This window comes from Aplidium turbinatum, chromosome 1 (genome assembly GCF_918807975.1).
Source record: "Aplidium turbinatum chromosome 1, kaAplTurb1.1, whole genome shotgun sequence".
NCBI classification, from domain to species: Eukaryota; Metazoa; Chordata; class Ascidiacea; order Aplousobranchia; family Polyclinidae; genus Aplidium; species Aplidium turbinatum.
Genome location: NC_137472.1, coordinates 29,390,477 through 29,406,016, shown reverse-complemented (window position 1 = coordinate 29,406,016; position 15,540 = coordinate 29,390,477). Strand labels below are relative to the sequence as shown.

The 15,540-nt window shown below is 38.4% G+C and overlaps 3 protein-coding genes across 4 annotated transcripts in view; all 3 read left to right on the top strand.

Annotated features, from left to right (window-relative positions):
* LOC145780327 (transmembrane protein 134-like) overlaps positions 1–15,540 on the top strand; it is a 111,977-nt gene that overhangs the window by 75,704 nt on the left and 20,733 nt on the right. The window lies entirely within an intron of this gene.
* LOC145764556 (uncharacterized) lies at positions 7,408–10,060 on the top strand. The gene is made up of 3 exons (XM_082576183.1): positions 7,408–7,850; positions 8,286–8,868; positions 9,647–10,060. Exons 1-3 carry the CDS (start codon positions 7,408–7,410, stop codon positions 10,058–10,060), a joined length of 1,440 nt encoding a protein of 479 aa, XP_082432309.1.
* The window catches only part of LOC145781950 (claudin-4-like), a 19,275-nt gene continuing 15,269 nt past the window's right edge, over positions 11,535–15,540 (top strand). For both annotated transcript variants that reach the window (XM_082593660.1, XM_082593668.1), the window contains exons 1-3: positions 11,535–11,710; positions 13,306–13,408; positions 13,885–14,003. In XM_082593660.1, the coding sequence (XP_082449786.1) occupies positions 11,582–11,710; positions 13,306–13,408; positions 13,885–14,003 (351 nt within the window). In that variant the 5' untranslated portion in view covers positions 11,535–11,581. The remainder of the gene's footprint in view (positions 11,711–13,305; positions 13,409–13,884; positions 14,004–15,540) is intronic.

Below are 15,540 nucleotides of genomic sequence, written 5' to 3'. Positions count from 1 at the left end.
GTGAATATTAAAACATTAGCAGTTGAAATAAGTTCGATGATTCTTGGTTTGGTTGGACTTGGTTTTGCGATTGCATGCGTGGTTTTACCTTCATGTCCGAGTATGTCATGATTTTACAAAATCTGCTTCATAATAACCTGTATTACAACCAGCAGTATCTTGTGGGGAGAGTTCATATGAATGTTATGAATGGGGTTCACAGAATGAAGGGAGTTCGGGAGATCACAGCAATTCAAACATGATCCATTTGTTGAAGAAGAAGTATCTTGTTCTCTACTTGGGCTACAAACCAGCGACTGTTTTAAAATACTGTATCTCAATTGGCTGCTTTGTGGAATGTTGAGCTGGGCGCTGCGTTGGCCAACGTTCTCAGTTTCAGTTATGGTCAGCGCGATGTCAGTCACAAATATACACTAGACAGTAGTAGGCTATTACACCAATTAAACAAAACTATCTTGCAATTTTATAGATAAATCAAGGCAAAATAGATTGATAAGAAACAGCAAAATCGACAGGGTAAGGAAGGCCAGCAATTTTTCTTGGTACCGCATTTACAGATGACACAAAACAAACCTAGTCTAGAAAATATATAATATTACTTTATCAATATGCAGAGTGCAGTTGAAAAGAAAAGCCTTTGTGCGACTCACATGTATAGTCAAAAGCATTGGTTGGTTTTGCTATAATATACATAGGCCTACATTAGGCCTACCATATTTTCATCGCCTAAAAAGAGGACAGTACGTTTCGCCAGCAAGTAGAATTTTAATCTTGAAGAATCGTTTACATCATTTTAGATCAGGGGTTCTTAAGCAGGGGTGCACGTACCACTAAGAGGTGCAAGACCTGTGCCTAGGCGGTGCGGGGATGCTGAATTATCAAGGTTAATTATAATACGACATATGAAGCAAAGTTGTTTTTACCAGCTTCCCACAAAAATTTTAAACTACAAGCGAATATTACTTTTTAGCCAATCCTAGGAGGGGGTGCGAGAACTGGTTGGTAATTTCAAGGTGGTGCCGACAAGGCAAAAGGTTAAGAACCACTGTTTTAGATCAGGGGTCACCAACCTTTTTTGCATGCGGGCCACTTTGGCACTAAGGAGAGCTGTGGCGGGCCGCACTAATAAAATTTTAGGTAGCCTAATCTTTTTCTATCGAGTCTTTTAAAGTTCGTTGACACACCACAGATCGACACATTCTTCCGCAACGGAGTTATACACTGACAGGTCCCACCTACTGCACCTGGTGGCAAGCCGAGGGCAAACAAGAAGGTGGTCCGTTGTTTTGGGCTCGGTGCCACAGATACATGCAACTGGGCCCGTGTCGTAGCCCCACTCCACCATTGCAGACTTAGTGCGTCCAACACCGGTTCGGAGTCGGTTTACTGTTTTCCACTTTGCCCAAGGAGCGTTTGCTCCTGGGGAGAGAGACTCTGATGGTGGGAACTTCATTTCAGGGTATGATGGGTCATTTTCGAAAGGCCTAATAAAATTGACTCTTATGCCAGAAAAGAACGCATTTCGTATCCAGCGTTACATGTTGTTAATATTTGTCTTAGAATACCGCAGCAACAAAATTAGTCCAACAACGCTACCGGCAGGCCAAGCTCCTTTAACAACACTTTTGACTTCTAACAATGCCTAATAAACGAGGCAACTTGTTTTCCGCACTTGTAGCGAGGCCAACGGATTCATCAGAATATTCATCGCTAAGCAAGAGTGGTGTTGTCACTTCGCTTCACAAAAGATATCTTGCAATTAACAGTTTCAGTAAACAAGGAAATGTTTGACACATCGCAATGCAGGCAAGAGGCAACAATAGTGACCTGCAAACATATCAGTGAAAAATAGGCTCCAGGAACAGGGAGAAAGAAACCAGACACCATGAAACAAACGCTTGTGGAAATCACCAAAAAACATTTCTATCGCAGGGCTACCATACGTCCTCTTTCAAGAGGATTTGTCCTCTTATTTCAAGAAAAGTGAACTGTCCTCCGAGGACACTAAAAAACTTAAACGTTCAGTCAATCTGTTTTCTTGTTTTTTTTTCAGTAACTTTTGCTGTGTAGGCCTATACTGTAGGCTAATGATCTAAAAACATGTAAAAGATTCTTCAAGCGTAAAATTCTACTTGCTGGCGAAACGTGTCCTCTTTTTAGGCGATGAATATATGGTAGGCCTATTCTATCGTAACTCATGAACAGTGTTCCCTCTAAAAAAGCAATGAGTTGGTGTTTCATCCTTTTTGTGAGAGTCTATAAAATCGTGTTTCTTTGATTATAGACAACTGTCACTTGAGGTGGTTATCAACATGGCAAGAATTGTTGATTAACAGCATATTGCAGTAGGCTACTAAGCTAATATTTTCATAATACAACCAGAAAAAGTCTTTGAATTTATATGTAATATTTTGCCAATTTAATATAAATTGAGTTGGCAAAGCGACCTATTTTGCCAACAAAAACTTGCATAATGGGAACACTGCTCGTGAAACACAATAACGGTGAACGCACACTAGTGTTTATATGACACTTACAAACTTAAAATAAGCAACCCTATGATGGTGTGGCTGGACATCGCATTGGAATAACTTTAAGCGACCCCCACCTGGAATTACAATCTGATTGGTCGGTAGGTGGAATCGTATAGCCTACAAAGCGAAAATATGCTTCCCGGAAAGTATTTTTGCCTTCATGCTCTTTAACTCCTCAAGAAAAGTATTTTTGGTTATATTTGTACGCTGATACCTTTCGCGGGCCGCACAAAACAGCGTGGCAGACCGCATGCGGCCGCGGGCCGCCAGTTGGTGACCCCTCTTTTAGATCAATACAGTATAGGCTTATGCAGCAAAAGTTACTGAAAAAAAACAAGAAAACAGATTGACTGAACGTTTAACTTATTTTTTCTCATTTTTAGTGCTTCCTTAAGACAACAAATGATTTTATAAAAGTCAGCAACAAGTGAAAAAAAATAGATAATATTTAGACAGTTTCAGTCAGACAGCCATGATCGCAAAAATCTGCAAAATGTGAATCAGGCTCGATCTCCAGGTAGCCAAGCCTTAACTTTTTTCAACAGAGGATGGTCAGCCTTAACGAAATTGTTGAACTACTTGCAAGAAATATGATTAAAACAGCAGGCTGCACATACGGTATGCTAAAAACGGCGTGAACGAAAAATCTGTCCCTTTCTTTGCAAAGCTGTAAGCCTATCCATGCCACGATTTCTTTTGCTGGAGGTTAGGTTTTATACACATTGCACTTATAGACATTCGTTTCGATTTGTTTCAACTAACAAAAGAACCAAACTGAGTTGGTAATCAACAATGTCTGCAATCAATATAAAACGTATGTAGGTAAAAGAATAATTTTTTTGTGAAAGTGTGAGCATTGGTCTTTAAAATGTCGTCTAATATCTTGCAGTGAACCAGGCAATGAACGTTCAACAACAGTTCCACTTTCTTGTAGAATTTATAAATCAGCATGTTACATCAGTAGTCTATGCAAAATGTTTAGAAAACAAATGGCCTACAAGCCGTCCCTGAAACGTCATCAAGCAATATAATCCCGTTGAAAATATAAGCAAGAAAACCCAAACTGTCAAAAAAGAGGACATTTGAGCATTTTAAGTGTCCTCGGAGGACAGTTCATTTTTCTTGAAAAAAGAGGACAAATCCTCTTAAAAGAGGAGGTATATGGTAGCCCTAACGTACATAGTGAATGTAATTTCTTTCCCGGCCTGTGGTGTGACGTTGAGGGACAAACCGGAAACTAACCTACCAATTATTGTGCGATCTACCGTGCCGCAAACGAAAACAACCAGCATAGGCTACCGCACAATGCGCAACCAGCATAATTTAGATGACGAAACGTCATAATGGCTGCTCGATATCTGCCCAAAACATTTTAAACACAGGTCACTACCCAACTGCCATAGAAAGAGATCGAATGTTTAGTCACTTGACGTTTTGACTTAGATAATAATAATGTTATGGTTTTACAACAACCAAGGTCTTTTAGCGACAGGGCTCATTTTTAATTTATATCAGGTTTACGATGTTATCACATTATTACCCGACTCAATCTCACTGCGCTATGCAAGATAGAACACAATCGGTACCGTTTTTAAAGTCTTCGGTTTGACACGACTTGGAATCGATCTCAGATCTACCAGCACCAGAGGCGAAGGCGAAACCACTCGGCCACTGAGCTGGTGTTTTGACTTGGAGAGGAAGATTCAAACGATAAAGTATTTTACAAACTTTTTGCATTAAAAAGGCAAATTTTGCTGTATTTAATTTTTTATCAACTGAAGGTGTCAATTTAGTAGAAATTAACGTAAAACAAACGGACTGTTTCTCATTTGACGACATGAAACAATTATTACTTTTGTAGCCTACACATTGTATCTACTCGAAAGTACTCCACTTTTTTGTTTTTCGTTTCATGCCGCTGTGCTGTTTAAAGTTTATTCCATGTTAACGAATGTTGCTAGCAGCGCCTCTCAAACACATTATGGGATGAATGTTTGGATAGTGTGGTATTTACGTTTTGACAACGTCTGTAATTTGTGTTTGGTAGTTACGTCATCTGCTGCTTGATTATGAAGCGCGATGCCTCTGGCACCGCAAACCAGGGTTACCAGATTGGCCTTTTTAAGGCCAAATGTCTCGAATTTGGCTTTTTTTTTAAAGCAGTTTGGCCTTAGAAATTATACGTTTGGCCTTTTTCTAGACTTGGCCTTAAATTTGGCCTTTTTTAAATTTAATCTTTAAAATGCATAATAATCAATATTTCTCATATATCGTAACTTTACCAGATGAAAACCGTATTCACCATTGTTCAATACATGTTCTATACTTGTTAAATATATACTTGTAATGTGACGCCGAGTCAGACTGCGCTCCCCTCTAAGCCAGCCAGTGGTGCCAGATGTCACCACTGTAGCGGATTAAAACTCATCTGCTACAGTCCTTTTATTATACACATATACTTGCTACTTTCAGAATTATTTTTGCTATAATTTATTAAAATCCGCTACAAGTCATAAGATATCGATAAATATGAATGTTATAGACATTATTTTGGAATTATAATGTTAACGCTCAAAAGTAGGTGGCCTACACAGAAATGTAACGACTAACGTGTTCACTTTTTAGTTTATTTTTGTTTTGTTGGCAAAAAAGAAAGAAAAAAACAAAAATATACAAAAACACAATAAACACAAATAATTCGCACAACAAGGATGGCAGCGAAAGACCAAAAGGTCACTAAAGTCAGCTGCATTTTCGATCGATCGGTAGTCCAACACAACCGCTGGCTTGCCAGCAGAGCATGCTTTCAGAAATTCAATTGTTGAGCAATACAAGTGATTCGTGGTTGTGCAATTGAGTGCGTTTCAAATTACCATTATTGTGATGTTATAAATAAATTTGTGATGAACAAATATATTACTGATCATGATTCCTCATATATTACTGATATATTACTGATCATGAACAAATATATTACTGATCATGATTCCTCTTTCTCTGTTTGATTACCATGTTCCAGATGAAATAAAAGGAGGAATTGCTGCTGTTTTGTTAAAAATGCAAGCGGCTGATGGTTCAATTCAGGATCCTCTGAAAAGAAAAGGTAAAGGAAAGCCAGTCTTTCCAGACACAATTGATGCCGAAACTTCACTGATTGATTTGAATGGTAAAGATTCCTGGTATCTCTTTAAGCTGTTGAAAGTACGCCCAACGTTTTTGGAGAAAAATGTTAGAGAGTGGGAAGAAGATAGTCAGTATATACTTGCCAAATCAAAAGCAGAAATGTTAACAGTTGTAAATGACTGCTCCGAGCGTGGTGTCAAGCTGGCCACAGATTTTCGATCATCACCTCAAAATATCCAAAACTTTGAAAGCATTCTTCAGGTGGTTGAACAAAGCAGATCTAAATGACCAAATTTGCGGCAAAAACCATAGACTGTTGCAGTGACATCCATCTAACAAGCCTGCAACTCCACTTTCAAAAGTGGCCTTTAATTTATTAGTCGTCGTTCGTATGAAGCAGAAAGTTTGTGGTCAGCCGAATGGAAGGACTTTAGCCAACTTTTCGTCAGGTCGTCAAGTGTGCGGAGGCCTGTTATTCCATTGGGAGGGGAATAGATGGGACACCCAAAGATGATGTGGTTGGCTGTTTGCTCCGTCACACCGCACTGACACGCAGCTAATTTATTAGTAATGGGACAGAATTGGAGTTCTGTGCATAACTATATCGCCACATAATTTCCAGATGCCCTTGAAATCTAATTATTTACAACAGCTTTACTGCAAATACCACCCCGTTTGCCTGAAAAATGTACTCTAGCGACAACTCCCTAAGAGAGCTTGACGAAAACGTTCGAGTTGGACTCCCCTTTTAAAGCCGTTTTCAAGGCTACTCCACGAGATAAAGGGTTATGATACTGGCTTTTTTTAAAGCTTTAAGCTTATTCAATATTATATTATTATAATTAGTACTGTGGTAATGAAACAGAATTTACTTTAGGCTTTTTCATATTTTCAGTTCATTCAGTGACATTATTATAACATTTGCGATTGAACATGCATAAAATGAACAGTGCATTATCATTTCATAGCTATTTCTTTTTCGATGTATTCTAGTGGACAGTGTCCCCAGAAGAGCAAAAAAAATTGTTTCTTTGTAAAATATGTTCTATTCACCAAATTTAAATGAAATCATATAGTTACAATGAATTTAATACCAAACACTTCATGTCTAAATATTTTAGTTTTGGAGTTGTGGCCACTTTTCTGTCTGTAATTTGGGGGGGCCAAGCGACAGTGGAAGGGGGGGGTCCCTTAACAAAAAAAATTTTTTGGCTGAATTTTTCCTGAAGTGGAACACAGTTCTCAATGTTACAAAACCAATTTCAAAAAAAGGGGGAGACGATGCACCCTAGCCTACACCTCCTAAGAAAATTTTCCATGGAATTTTCTTGTATTATTTTGGCATTAAGACCTTTTCACAGTCTGACAACCCTGATTACAATGCTTATTTTATCTTGTTTAAGTTTGGCTTATTTTTGGCCTTTTTTCTACCTATTTAGCCTCAATTTGGCCTTTTTTCTTGTTGAGTTTGGCCTTTTTTTCAAATTTCAGTCTGGCAACCCTGCCGCAAACAACCTTTCCTTTCAACTGCTTTGCCAGAGCGTCGTCGCAGTCTTATGTTTGAAACTATGTGTTACAGTAGAAGTTTGTGTTGTATGCCTACTACGTTACCTATTGCTATTTGTTTGTCTTTAGTTCTTATTATTTTGTGTTTTTATATTTCAGTGAATAAAAGCCTCAATTGGTTTATTAAAATTTCATGTTTCACTGTTCATTTAATGTTTCATCACAATTTTATTCACTTGAATTAATGGACAAGTTGCTGCAACCCAACAGACTGGATATCCTTCCAGAGGAGCCCGAAGCAAAGAAAATATACGATCACTGGAAAAAAACTGTTGAAACTTTTCTAACTGCGGTTGAAGGAAACAAAGGAAATCCAGAGAACATCGACAAGCTGGGGTTACTAGCAAACTCACTCTCACACAGAACCTACGCTTTCATCGCAGATGCAGGGACCTACGCCGCAGCAAGGACATCGCTCGACAATGCTTATCATAAAAAGAAAAATGTTGTGTTTGCAAGACATTTGTTAGTGGCCAGAGTTCAAAATCCTGAAGAGACCATCGATGAATACATTCACGCAGTACGTCAACTAGCAAGAGAATGCGAATTCGAAAACGTAGACGCCGAGACCTACAAAGACGAAATTACAAGAGATGCTTTGATTAATGACATCAACTCCAATACAATTCGACAGAGATGACTTGAAGAGCAAAAATTGGATTTACCAGCTTCCATTAGAAAAGCTCAAACGCTGGACCAAGCCAAATAACACTCAAATTCTTATTTAACTAATTCACCCCAGCGTGCTTCATCCATTTCTAACCAATCCAGCAGCGATGTGATAACGGCAACAATGAAACCTACAGTTTCTAACCGATGCACAAAGCGCAAGTGTTTTTTTTTGTGGAGGTAATTTCCATGCCGGTTGCAGATACTTCTGTTCAGCGAAAGACAAGCTTTGCAATGCTTGTGGCAAGATTGATCATTTCCAACGTGTTTGCCAAAACAACCTTCGGAAAGCAGCTGCAATACCATTTTCAGACCACAAGTCCCCACTTGATGATGACAACACAGCCCATGATGATGCTGAAAAATCTCACTTGCATTCTGTTCTTGGAACAGTCCCAGAATGCTTAAACAAAACCACACTACGTACACAAATAAAAGGGGTGGATTTCGATTGCTTGCTGGACACATAGGTGCATCCGACAACTTCATGAGCGCCAAAGCTGCAAAATTTATTAAACTGCAACCTCAAGGCAAGCCATCTAAAGTTTCAATGGCTTCGGACCAACTGACTGCACAAGTGCTGGGGAAAGTGTGTACTGACGTCAAACTGCAAGAGAGAAAGTATGCCAACGTCGCCTTTGGAGTAGTACCAAAACTTTGTGCCGACATCATACTAGGCCAAGGTTTTCTGAACCAGCATGAAGAAGTTGTCTTCAAACTTGATGGATCACAAAGAACGTTAGTGATCGGAGACTCTTACTGCGGAATATCTGCCTCAACCATGGAATCTCCTCGTTTATTCCAAAGTTTGGAACCTAACTCCAAGCCCATCGCTACTAAGTCTCGGCATTTCAATCAAGAAGATCGTAAATTCATCCGGGAGGAGGTGAGCAAATTTTTGTCCGAGAAAATTATTGAACCGTCTTATTCATCTTGGCGAGCGCAAGTGCTGGTTGCAAGAGATGGACGACATAAACCTAAAGAATAACAAAATTACAAATAAAACAACAAAATCCAGCTGTGGCTTGCCGAATTGGGAAATTTTGATTACGACATCTTGCATCGACCCGGTAAGAACAATCTAGTTCCAGATGCGTTATCCAAAGCGTGTACACTATCTTCTAACTCGCCCGATCTTACCAAAATCCATGAAGAACTTGAGAGCCCTGGCATTTCACGTTTATCCCATTTCATTCGCACCAAATATCTGCCCTTTTCTATGGAAGATGTCAAATATGTTTGTTTGCACTGCAAAGTCTGCGCTGAATTAAAACCTCGATTTTATCGTAAACCACCCGAATTGTTGATTAAATCGATGAGACCACGGGAAAGACTTAGCATTGACTTTAAAGGACCCCTCGATGGCAGGAATAAGTATATGTTGATTTTTGTTGATGAGTATAGTCGCTATCCTTTCGCATTTGCATGTAAAGACATGACTTCGCCCACTGTTATTCGATGCCTTGGTCAACTCTTTTCTTTATTTGGTCATCCCTTGTAAATCCACAGCGACCGAGACTCTTCATTCATGTCTCAAGATCTCAAGCAACATCTTTCAGACAGAGGAATTGCGAGTAGCCGGAGTACACCATACCATCCTACCGGCAACTCTCAATGTGAAAAAATTAACCAAACTGTTTGGAGAAAGAACGTATGAACAGCCCGAGAGCTGCTGGGAGTGGGAGGCAGTCCTACCCGACGCTCTGCACGCAATACGATCTCTCTTATGCACTGCAACCAACACCACTCCCCACGAACGATTTATGGGGTTTAGTCGTCGAAGTATGTTCGGTCAATCTCTTCCTAGCTGGCCTATCCAGCCAGGACCAGTCCTACTCCGACGTTTTGTCCAAAATAAAAGCGATCCGCTTGTGGAAGAGGTCGAGCTATTGGACGCAAACCCAAGTTTCGCCCATGTGCGATTTCCCAATGGTCGAGAATCTTCCGTCTCAACCAACGATCTTGCCCCAACACCTAGAAATGGATCAAACAATCATAACATTTCTACTCCTTCTGGATGTCCCTTTCAAACTTCACTCCTACAACAAAATCTTACATCAGAACCTCCATGTACACAACGAAATCCTTCACCAAAAACCGCAGGTACACAGCAAAATTTTACACCGGATATTGATACAGATGCTCAAACTTCTTCGGAAACTAATTAAGAAATGACTGAATCTCCCTTAACCATTTCTACACACCCGAGACGTTCTTCTAGATAGAGTAACTAGACCACCTGAAAGATATGGTCACATTATATACGACGCTTGAGGTGCCTGTACGTAATGCATTTATTTATCATGATTGTATGAAATGTATCTGTTTATTATTGTATCGTTTTGTCGATTTGTTATTGTGTTATTCGAAGATGATGTTCCGAAGATGAAGGAGGGAAGAATGTGGTATTTACGTCTTGACAACGTCTGGAATTTGTTTTTGGTAGTTACGTCATCTGCTGCTTGATTAAGAAGCGCAGCTGCTTGATTATGAAGCGCAGCTGCTTGATTATGAAGCGCACCGCAAACAACCTTTCTTTTCAACTGCTTTGCCAGAGCGTCGCAGTCTTATGTTTGAAACTATATGTTACAGTAGAAGTTTGTGTTGTATGCCTACTACGTTACCTATTGCTATTTGTTTGTCTTTAGTTCTTATTGTTTTGTGTTTCTATATTTCAGTGAATAGAAGCCTCAATTGGTTTATTAAATGTTTCATCACAGATAGTCGAAAGTTATTGAATCCTCACATAGTGACAGTTATATGATCAATAAGAATTGTCTTATTTGCAACCAATTCTTTTATTGATTGTGTCACAATCAATGTGCAAGGCCTCGCGACGGGTTACTTTGTATCTTGACCAAACGTGCTGTTTTGATTGTGAAATTCTTGAGCGATGTGTTATTATCTGTTACTGTCTTGTAGTAACCTCTGATTGCGAAATCTTTATTATGAAACGTATTTTCAGAACATTCTGTATAGCCTACGTGCAAGCTTGGAATATTATTTTGCTTTCTTACAATTACCAGGTGTTGTTTGTTATGACGTCATAGGGATGTTTACCAATAGTTCTTTGATTGCGAAATCTTATTATGTAACATATTTTCAGAACATTCTGTATAGCCTACGTGCAAGCATGGAATATTCTTTTGCTTCTCACAATTGCCAGATGTTGTTTGTTATGATGTAACATTAACATACCTTCTCGAAGTTACTAGACCATCAAACCTGCTATAAATATTGTGGTGGCATGATTCGCAGGATTAATAGTCGCAAGCGTTGGAATCTATTGTTGTTTACTGTTACTTTGATTATTTGCTGGAAGTGCTGATCCATTCGTTAAAGTCCTTCAAGAATTTTCATTCATCGTTTCACTAGTAGAACTATCCGATCATTTAATTGACTGTTTTTCGGTAATATCCCATTAAACAACGTCAGTAATTCTTTCCAAGTCTCTTTTCTGGTAAGAGACAGAAACCGTGACAGATTGCATATTATTTGTTCATGTAAGTCTTGTTCTTCTTCTTAAGTTATAAAAAAGATTTTAAATACATTTTCCTTTAGATGATCCATTTCTTGAACATTTACTCACAGAAGTTACTGCAAGGTCGTTTAAATTTTTAAAAGTGTTGTAATTCCCTGATTTTACTGTGGTCAGCATTAATTTTAAAGAATATTAACAAATTGTAAAAATGTTTGCTACCGAAGTGGCTACTTTGGTTATGATGGTTTTGGGAACTATTTTATCCACAATTTGTGTTAAGTTGCCTTATTGGAAAATAAACGATCCAGAAGACGCAATCCGAGACAACATTGTCAGGGTAAGAAATTAATTGTGCTATGATAGCGTGAAATTCCCCTGCCGCATGTCTACTCAGTAAAGGACCCTCTAACAAAACAAAAAAAATCGGAAAAAACATGTAAGTTTCCTTTCGCGGAAAAGTAGAGCAGTAGTGTTAATGAGTGGAAACTTTTTGTGTGCTACTCAAAAGTTGAGAAAATAATAAAAATTTCCGAAGTAAATACACTGCTTACAAGTAACCTTGAAATTAACTTATTTATGTGATAACAGACGGATTTCACAAATTTCACGGAAGACAACACAGCACTTTACAAACCTTTGTCAGCAAATAACTTAAACGTTTAAAACCCTTCCGTGGTAGCAAAAGAAATATTGGAACTCAAACTCAACATCACTTTGAAGCAAACCTTGCAACTTAAATTTCTACATAAATCCAGAATTTCGTGAATTTGGACTAATACAAAGTGTTGCTTTGGCTTAAACAAAACAAAAAACATCAACAAGATAAAATTTCCAAGGAGCAATCCCCACTAAATTACCTGCTCTTTTGGACCAAATTTTACATTGCCAATTTCCCTCACATTTATATGTCGAAACCAGGGTGTTCTCAATAGTTTCGACGTCAGCTACTACCCCCACCCAGGTGCAGCCTGAGGTCTCCCGCATGCTCATGTAACGTCTACACTCACATCAGCCTTGTGACAATACTGTTAGGCACTAAGACGATGAACCTGAAGAATGAAGAGTATGCCAGGTGGTGGTCACCAACTGCTTCAGTCTCATCGTGATAACATTTGTTAAAAACGAGAAAACAAATTCTATATATATCTTTCTTTGGAAATTTAGAAAGTATCGCTAGAATATATATTTAAATGTGTACAATAACTTGTTTATTTTTACCCATGTAGTTGAAACCCAAAAATTATCTAAGTAGATTACAGGTCATGATGAATGGCTAATGCGGCAGTAAACCTCACCCTATCAGAAGGTAGTTCTTACGTTATACCAAACGAAGCGTATTACTGGTTACAGGTTAGCTTTAAATCGTATTCTCTTTTTAATTCCATAGACAGATAATCGATAACAGCTTTATGAGATTGAATTGCATAATTCAAAAAATAATACATCTTTTTAATCCTTTCAATAAACAGTAGCCTACTGCAAAGCAAATTTTCAACTAAAATGAATTACCGTATATTTCACTGCTGTATCCTGTGTGTTGTATTATAACTAAGACACCATAATGGTGCTTGAATACCTACATGACCCAGTTTAATCAGATTAATGAAGAGAAGGATAGACAGATCAATGTGTAATAAAGAGTGCTAGGATTTCCTCTGCTCATTTAAACAGCCTTAAATAATATTGTTGGTACTGTGAGCGGGTAATGGATTAAAGATATCAATACATTACATGATAAACACGAGACCTACTGCAAGTAAAACTAGTCTTTTCTGTACCGGTTGGGTCGAAAACTGTTGCCTGTGTCCAAGCCATAATAAAGTAGAAAAGAGGCAGCCATCGAACTGATTATAATGTATTTTATGCTCATTGCCATTTCATTATGTTGTTCGTGGACAAGTACAACGCTAAACGAGTATTTTATTGTTTTAGTATGAAGGTCTGTGGATGAAATGCCAGATTTACGCAACTGGAAACTGGGATTGCGATGATTTTAATAGATTCTTTCTTGGTGTACCAAGCGAATTACAAGCAGGTAAACTATTAAAGTTAGTAGTACCAGTGCAACTACAACAAGTACAACAGTATAGTAACTACAACAACTACAACAGTATGCAACTACAACAGTCGCTACGAGACTGGAAACTGGGATTGCGATGATTTTAACAGTTTCTTTTTTTGGTGTCGTGTGCATGAAAACTGCAACGTTCTTTACAGAGGTAGGTTGAAATCTGTAAGATTAAACAAACCAAAAAAATATGCTTAGTCTACATATAGCATTTGCATAGCCAAAGTAACGAAAAGCCCCTAGATTTTCAATCACAGATTGAAGTTAGCTGTTGGAGTTATTTCACTTTTAATCCCGCAGCACAAAAAAACAAGTTTGGTCTATAGAATGTTAACAACTGAAGGGTTTTCATCACTATTTTCACTATTTATACAGAAATGTAATAATTTAAAAAATATAAAACTGCACATTGATATTTTTTTTTCGTTTTTATCTCTTTCTAGCTCGAGACTTCAGCATCGCATCCATTGTGCTCTCCGGAGTTTCAATAGTTATTTTGTTTGTTGGAATCGGGGTTGGAATGCAATCGTTTACATGCATTTCCATCAAAAACAAAGTTAAGGTAAGTGATACTAACTTATTAAAAGTTGCTACACTTTTTTTTGGTGATCTCATCGTTTTCTCTCATCTGCACAGCAGTTTAGAAAGTTCAAAGCAACAGGCTACTATTTTGCAGAGATTTTGTACAAGCAGCCTACTTTTCAAAAACTCGTTGCCATCGATGCAAATCAAAACAACCGTTAGTATACTTACAGAGTGATTTTTGTGTATGGGAAAATTATAGACCAGTAGCCTACGGCCCAACTTGTGATGTTTGTGTGTGGTCATTTGAAGATTTTGTCCGAGCCAATGACAATACTGACTCCAATTATATTGATGCTAAAGCCATAATAGTTTTAAAAAATATTATTTTCGAATGCTGTTTGATATGAGATGTATGGTTAACTACTTCCGCTCGGCGGTCGGCTAAAGCCGACATTTTTTTCCGTGCCAATTCGTCGTGCCAATTCGTCGTGCCAATTCGTCGTGCCAATTCGTCCGTGTTCGTGTGCCAATTCGTCCGTGTTCGCCAATTCGTGCCAATTCGTCCAATTCGTGCCAATTCGTCCAATTCGTGCCAATTCCGTGCCAATTCGTCGTTGAGAGGAGAATCACCTCATGGTTCTGTTTTCTTCAGGCAATGATTCAGTTGTAATAAATCAACGTTATAGCGGAATTTTGTTTGTGAGAACGTTGCCTGTGATGTGAGCATTCTGAGCTACTGTTTCAGCAGATTGGCTGCTGTTTTGCATGAGCGACCTGAAGGTATTCCAGTGGTTGCTTAGCTGTAAGAGGAGGCAACGCGAATTATTTTCTTTTGTTGTAAACCGAAGTATTTTTCCACAGGGGCGCGTTTAGTCTGATGGAGGGCCGGAGCACTTTTAGATCGGGGGCCCCCGTGCAAAAACTTATTAAACCCGCCTACAAAATTCATTTTACAAAGTTTTCTTTTATTTTGATGTAAAAATTAAATGTCAATCACTGACAATGTTTGCTTTTATACAAGACACTACTTTTTGTATAAGACAGTGCAAAATGCAGCACGCGAGAAAAAAAGAAAAAAGTGCCGTTTACCGCGTCACGCGAATACCGATGGGAAGTGGAGCGCTATATCAACAAGGGTGTAAGACTTTGAGATCATACTTTCAAAATTCGTATTATTTTTTATCTCTATTGACCTACTTTTTGTGGCGTAAAATGAAAGCAGTTCACCACAACAAGTACTATGAAGCAATAAACGTAACTCCCAGGAAAACTCTTATTGTACGCTAGTCCACCGGAAAGACAGACCAAACCCGCGTGCGACAGGTTATTTAAGGACAACTAATTGCATTCGTGCTTTACTTTACATAGCCTGCATTACCCACTAAACCTAAACATTTTACGGAAAAACGTAACTTCGATTAGATTCACTAAACAATCTTGTAGTCTTGATCATGAGTGCAATTACAACACGTGGAGTAAAACTTGGCTACCATAGTTCTCTTCAGCGTTAGCTTCATACATTTTTTTCAACTTTTCCATATTTTTTGCTTACCCCACTTATTCAATAAAACGCT